Source organism: Aulonocara stuartgranti (assembly GCF_965226115.1).
Source record: "Aulonocara stuartgranti genome assembly, chromosome: 3".
In the NCBI taxonomy this organism is placed as follows: Eukaryota; Metazoa; Chordata; class Actinopteri; order Cichliformes; family Cichlidae; genus Aulonocara; species Aulonocara stuartgranti.
In genome coordinates, this window is record NC_138941.1 from 56780833 (window position 1) to 56788279 (window position 7447).

A 7447-nucleotide genomic window follows, 5' to 3' on the forward strand; every position below is an offset into this window, starting at 1 on the left:
CCGTTAGACATGACAAGGAAAGGCAAAGGTTTTTTGTTTGTTTCAGCTCCAGTTTAAACAGAATCACCTTTGTCTTCTTCCATTTCTTCAGTCTTTGGGGTACTAAGAGTTACAAGACGAGATGAAGAAACAGCAAGAAGCAGAGAGCGTTTAAAAGTACAAAACAGAGCTGTTTTCACATTTAACTCATAACCTGTCTTTGTGGAGGATGTGTAGCACAGCAGGGTAGAAGCCTAACCGATTAACACAAATGGATGTCTTGGTATATCAGGCAATAACTGATTATTGGTGGTTATTCAAACATGATCTACATGGCAGATAAACAACAAAGTCACCAAAATCACCAGAGCTGCTTATATTTGGAAAGTCCAAATGTCATCTAAGCATTTAAAACAAATGAGTTGTTATTAAATGTCACAACGTCCTTTTCTTCAGTCACATCAATTCTGAGCTGATTAACTGATGAAATACTTTACAACAATTCTCCGTGACTCACTGACTGACTCATGGGACGGATACGTATTGAAGCCCGTTTGCAATAAAAAAAATCAAACAAACAAAAAAACAACCCAAAAATCAAGTATCTAAAATCGAAATTTCGAGTTACTTTTCTCAACATTTCGAGAAAATAACTCGAGTTATAGATCCTTTTTTTCCTTAGTGGTGGTAACGGGCTTCCATAGATATGGGATGGGTGGATGGATATGGCCAGATGCGGCGTCTAAGTCTCTCTTTTTTTTCAGCGGACGGTTTTAACGTTTACCGGGAGATCTCCACACCTGTCAGATGTTGGTGCCAAACAGCTAAGTATAGCACGTGTCTTCTATTACACTTTAATCACGCGCGGCCCTGCAGTATTAACAGAGACACCACGTTCACACTCACACTTTCAGCCTGTTCAGTGTTGTCCGTTATAATTAATCCTCTGTGAGCGCTTAAACGGGGTAAAGCCGCTCATCGCAAAGGAGAGCCTGCTTAAATCATCTCGTTGAAACTTCTTTCCGTGTCAAAGTAACTCACTGATAACTGTCATCACTCACAGCGACACGGAGAAGAAGAACACACAGCTGTGAGCTGACAGTAACGTTTACCTCCAGCCAGAGTCCACACGCTGAAAGCCGAGCACAGAATAGAAGTCCACAGCGAGGCAGAGAGTGGGCTGTACTCAGACATGGTCCACAGAACACGGAGTCCGTGGATTAATTAATCAAACCTGAGGTTGTCTGTGCTCCTGCCTCGATCTCACTGGATGTGTGTATGAATGACCTGTTAGTCTTCAAATATCCAGATACGGTAACGAGCAATGTTCCCTCTAAGCTGCGCGCGTGCGCAATTGCTCACTGCTGCTGGCACGGTCTCTGCGCACAGAAAATCTGCGTTGCGCAAAAAAATACGTTTAGACGTTTAGCGCAAATCTTGTGTAGTTAGTGTGTAGTGTAGTCAATAGTTTAGTGGTGTGTGTCAGAACAAGGAGGCGACTGCTGAATACTGATTTTCCTTTTTCAATCTATACCGGTACACATACCAGCCAAACAATTTGCGTTATGGAACAGAATGATTTCGGGATTTATATGAAAGGGCCGTAAACCCAGAGTTAGATAAATAACATTGCAACTACCTAAGGAACGGGGTGGACTTTCCCTCCCAAACTTAGAAAGCTATTTTAAAGCAGCACAATTAAGATACTTAATTTATTGGTGTGATCCTTTGTATGAAGCAAAATGGAAATATTTAGATGTGACACAATTAAAATGACCACTACAGACAATATTAGGAGATAAAAAATTATATTTGGAACAGAAAAATAATTTAAACGAATGGACTAAAACTCCTTTAAAGATATGGTTTGATGAATGCAAACGCCTTAAATCAGGAGCTGGAATTAAACTCAGATGGGTCACACAGGCACTGCCTGAGGTTTTAAATGACTATAAAGGAAGTACAACAACACTTGTGGTCTTTTTAGATAGTGTTGACCATCAACTCTGCAAGTGAATTTATTTTACAACTGTCATTTGAACACTGAGATTGGGGAGCTTACTCGAGTCCCTGAAACAGAACACTGGACATGTTTCACATGCGTCATGCTGTCACTGGTGAGTCAATGTGGAAATTAGAGGAAGCACTGCTGTTTTACTACATGTTACTGATCTGAGGGAAGAACTTCAGCATTTTCACGAAAACCACAGTGTTCAGTATAAAAACCTGTGTCACAGTTAATGTAGTGTCATTAAATGTGTCGATTCTGTGTTTGGACGACTTCACAGGAAGTCTGACTAAGTAGAAATGGAAAGTTTCCTTCTTGAAGGAGATGAACTTTGAGCTCTACTGGTCAGATTTACACCAGCATGGATCAAACCCAGTCTGACACACAGCAGAGGAAAAAAAGACTCTGACTGGAGGTTTGATAACATCAGGTGTGTCATCAAACCTGTGACACAAACAGCTTTTCTGCAGGTCAGCCAGCAGATGGCAGCGTTCCCTTAAAGAAAAGCTGCATTTGAACTGCATACACTATGTTGATGATTGACGTCAGGTTTATAAGGTGTAAACAATAAACAAAGTAAAGGCTCCATTAATATAAATATAGGTTCTCATTGTCAAATGTAACCATGTTATGAGGTAAACAGTGACTTAACATCAAATAGAGGCAAAAAAGAAAACAGTGTCTAAACGTGCTTGAACTTTTTACTTTCACACTCATATTTACAGACGATTTCACACATTCACATATATCACTGTAACTTTACACTCACTGCAGTAACAAATACATCCATCCAAAATTCTTAAATATAAATATTCTTATAAATAAATATCTGAGGTAATAAAAAAATAAAATATAATAATAAAAAAACACATCTGTTTAACTGTGAACCAAAGGAGCTCTGTCATGTTACAGAGCAGGAATAAAGAAGAGTTGGACACAAACATCCTCTGATTTTAGCTCCGTAACTGCAGCAGAAACTAGTCAGGAGGATTTCTGTCAGTCTGCACAAAGTTTGTAGCTTTAAATGACAAAAAGAGGAAGTTAAGCTTGAGCTCTGTATCAGGATCAAACTGCTTCTTTAAATAAATACCTAGAAACAGCCTGAACATCGAGTCCTGACCAGCAGGAAGTTTCAATTACATTTAATAAATTAACTGTGGCTTTAAAAATGAAGACCAATAAATATCTGAAGTTTCAATCACCTTGTATAAGGTGCTCACAGTGCTGTCATATAAAACTAGCTTTCATAAATAAACACTTTCAGCATCACAATAAGTGACTCTGTTTAAATTACAGCTGCATTAAACATCATTCACAGCAGGTCATTAACACAGTGCAGTAAAGTAATCAGCTTATAACCTGTTTTTGTAACTTCTGTGTCTCCCACACAGTTTTCAGATGAGGGTTTATTTCCATCTTTCCACCTGAGCTGTGTCACAAACGTTCATGGAAATTTCCTTTAATGCTGTGAAATCCTTCCAGTCCTGCTGTTTGGGAATAATTCACTTCAGTCCAGAACAGTGATGATGATCATTTCTTTTACAACATTTTCTTTGTTGAGCTCGATAAATAAACTGGACGAGGCTCGAGTCTTCAGCTGGGGTCAAAGTTCAAAGTGTGTTCTTTGCTAAACCAGCGTAGAAAAGCAGCATAGAAGAACCAGTCCATTTATTCCTTTGAGCAAGCAGCTAGACTGGTAGTGGTTGTTTTTCTGTCTCATCATCCTCTGGATGCTTCTGTTGAAAAAGGTAGAATAATGAGTCAGTCTGACGACACAAGAAGCAACAACATGTTTGTGTTTGTTTGTTTCTTACTTTTAGTGTCTGGTGAAAAATGTGTCTGGAGAAATATGCAGCAAAACCAGCGAGAGCCAAAACTAATAATAAGGTGACGACAACGATGACCACAGCGACCCTGGATCGAGCTGCTGATGTAGAAAAGACAAGAAGGTCACCACAAATACACAAAACCCCAAACAGGGATGATGCAGAGAAGAGTTGGACTGTTTTCTCACCATTTGTTGGAGTCGTGTCCTGAGGATCTGGAGTTTGCAGCGGCGTCTCTGTCGTTGAGGTTTTAGCAAAGTTTGAATCTAAAAGACAAAACAGTCAAAATCTGTTATTAAAATTAGGCTGAAAGTTTGTATTGGGGACAAAAACAACTTTGAGTTTGGAACCACAAACATCAACAAAAATCTCCTCACCGACTACAAGTTCAACAACAGCAGCTTTCACTCTGCTCTGCAGCTTGGGGATGAAACATCTGTATCTGCCGTTGTCTTCCTCCGACACGTTCAGGATCTTCAGTGAAATGTTCCCGTGTTTCATGTCGTCCATGAACAGCTCTGTCCTCCTGAAGTACGAGGCCATCTTCATGTCGGGGACCTCCTTCCTGTCCCTGTACAGGTGAACGTACTCCACTCGGCTCAGCCGGTCCGACGGGTCGGGCTTCAGGTCGGGTTTGGACCACTCCACCGTCAGACCCTGGACATCGAACATGGGCGCCAGGTGACACGGCAGGATGACATCATCACCCGGAGCAGCGATGATTGGAAGATTTGAACCAATCACCACAACCTCACCTGGAAACAGACGGAAAATTAAGCCTCCTGAACTGCCACCACTAGACTGAAGACCTGAAAATCAGTAACAGCCCCATCAGTCTCTGTGCTGTTACTTTAGTGTCTCTTAATATACACTACAAAATTTCAGCCATAACCAGTGTGCAGTTGTTGTCAGTGATGGCTGTTTGTTGTTCTGTTACAGACTGACTGAGCCTCGTATGTTCTGTCTGTGGTACTGAAATTCTAACATTTTTAAGTTTTACATAAACAACTTGATTTAATTTGACATCTTTTATTTCATTACTATCATACAGAGCGACTGCTTTGTGTTTACACTGATTCATGCTGATCTTTTGATAATTTGAAACTGATTTGAAACTGATTATTTAACTGCTCCAAATAAAGAAAAATAAGATAAGTTCGGGTTTAATAACCAACTAATTTCATTTATTAAAAATTTTAAACTACAAATCCAGAGGAAACTACAAAACACGCACAGACACCTGATTGGACAAACGAGCCACGTGGGCAGTCAGACGTAATTCCTGATGGGGTCATGATGGCGGGTTGTCAAGCTAATGTGTTTTTATAGAAAACACATTAGCTTGTGGAAACACGTGTAGTCAGCAGCAGCATGTGCGGACTGAATCTGCATCACTCCGGATCAATAAACAGGGTTTTAGTTTCGGCTCACCGGACGTTGTGTTTTGTAACTCTGCTCTTTCTCTCCTCTGACAAACACACGGCTCTCTTAAACCTAACATGCTCGCAGACTGCTCGGTGAATCACCGCCATCGTGTCCGTTATAAACAAACCTCACACAGTCAGAACCTGCCTGACAATCTTCTCGTTTTAAGCTTCTTCCGGTTTTAAAGTAACTCACTGACAGCTGTCACACTGTTAGTGACGGACAACACAGCACAGCTGATAACAGTCATTTCAGCTTATTCACATCCGCCAGTTTTTCATTAAAATTCACTGTAATCTGCACTAACACGCAGCTAAAGCTGGACACGTCGGCTTACCTTGTACGGGAGACCAGACGGACAAAGCCGAGCACAGGAGAAAAGTCCGGAGTGAGAAAAAGTTAGAGTCCTTAAAGTAGAAGTTGTTCAGAGACATGATCGATGATTAAAAGTTCCGTTTTCTGACTGAAGCGCGTTTTTTGGAAAGCTGCAGTCCGATCAGTCCCTGCCTGCTTCGAGCGAATTGAATGAATGAGTTGCGAGGCTCACTCGCTGTTTAAAAATAACTCTAAGTCTCCGCCTACGGAGCGGTGTAACTGAGCCCTAGATGGTTATGAAGTCCCGTGATGTGATTACGCAGGGGAAACCCCACAGTGAAACCTGTCGGTCGCGCTTTGTCGCATCACCGAAATTACTCTGTACTTGGATCATTTCTATAGAAACTCCGAGTCTCAGTTTGTAACTAGTCTGCTCAGTCTCACTTTCTGTTCAGTTTGAAGCCTCAGACATTGTAATGTGTCTCACTGAGCAAAAATAAAAACAAGCCGACCTGTCAGGTGAAGTAAGCGAGTCTGAACTTTCATAATAGAAAAACAAAAACGTGCTGTGTCATTAATGACTCAGCAGTATGTAGCACAGCATCCACAGACTAACTTGGATATATGACTGTTTTAATCAATCCAATAATCTGTTAGATACAGAAGGTGAGTTTGATCATTTCTCTGTGAGATCAAAGCTGCAGCAAAGATTCAACGCTGTTTACAATGTTGTGATGATGTAACATCCTCCACCTGCCAGTATAAATGCTCAGACATGTCAGTGCAGAGAACAATGGAAGCTCTGCTGGTTAAACTGGTGCTGGCAGCACTGCACTGCTCCTTATATGCTATTAGTTAATACAGATATTGTACAGCTTTCACATCACTGCTAATAATAACCATAATTATAGTTATAATAATATATCTGTATTTACAAATTACAGACTAAAGAGGAGTAATAATATATAAATGATGAATTAAGCACATTTTAATCTATGCTTAATAGTGTGGCATTAATATATAAAGTGCTCCCATTATTTTTAATATATCTAAAATAAAATCAGGACTCGTACTTCTGAGTTTCTCTGACATTAATTAAATGGATGAATTCTCAATAACAACATTGATTAGCTCCACAGAAGCTCCAACAATACGAACATCCTGACTTCCTTGACTGGAAGCAGATGACGTGTGCTAGCAACAGCAAAACTCAATAGGAATGAAGTCTCACTCTCACTTCCTCTTCCAGCACATGCGTTTAGCACAGAATGGGCGTAGCTCTGCTGAGAACTAATCTCACTGCAGGCGGCCTGGACAATCCTGGCTTATTATAGAGAAATCAACTTCAGTGGGTTTTTACTGTAACACATGCACTGGTTTACCTGTCTGTGACATTTGCCTTCTATACAACAATAAGTGATAATAATCAAAAGAAATAAAACTAGCAGTGAAACCAATGAAAATTAAATGTTTTTAAACAATAAAAACAAAGTTGAAATAAGAAAATTTGCTCTGGAAATAAAAACTCTGAAATACAGGAAACTAATTCAGAAAAAAAATCTCCAAAATTTGATTCTGTTCATCTGGACGTAGCGCTACGTTTTACCTTCCTGGATGATTGAGGATGCATCAAGACCAGAAAAAAATTGTTTTATTATAACTTATTATAACTTTGTCCTGAAGCGGAGCGACAGCGCTGCATCTGCTAGACTGTAAATCCTGCTTAAGACAACACGTTTGTATAAAATGTAAGTAAACGTGTCTCTTATCAGTTCAGCAGTTTTTTCTAACAGGAACTTCTCTGATTTAAAACCAACAGACGTGATTTAAAAGAGGCAGTCAGCTTACATCTGAAACCACTGAGTCAAAGTTTGGTTTATTGGTGGAAGTTTGA

The 7447-nt window shown here is 40.0% G+C and overlaps 1 protein-coding gene across 6 annotated transcripts in view; it reads right to left on the minus strand.

Annotated features, from left to right (window-relative positions):
• LOC309701845 (myelin-oligodendrocyte glycoprotein-like) overlaps positions 1–6343 on the minus strand; it is a 35322-nt gene extending 28979 nt beyond the window's left edge. For 2 of the 6 annotated variants that reach the window (XM_082526135.1, XM_082526139.1), the window contains exon 1: positions 1092–1320. In XM_082526135.1, the coding sequence (XP_082382261.1) occupies positions 1092–1173 (82 nt within the window). In that variant the 5' untranslated portion in view covers positions 1174–1320. Of the gene's footprint in view, positions 1–1091; positions 1321–2857; positions 3724–3801; positions 3915–4001; positions 4080–4190; positions 4569–5575 lie in introns of those variants that run through there. The other 4 variants (XM_082526137.1, XM_082526136.1, XM_082526133.1 and 1 more) reach the window with 4 other exon arrangements.
• Positions 6344–7447: the final 1104 nt, after the last annotated feature.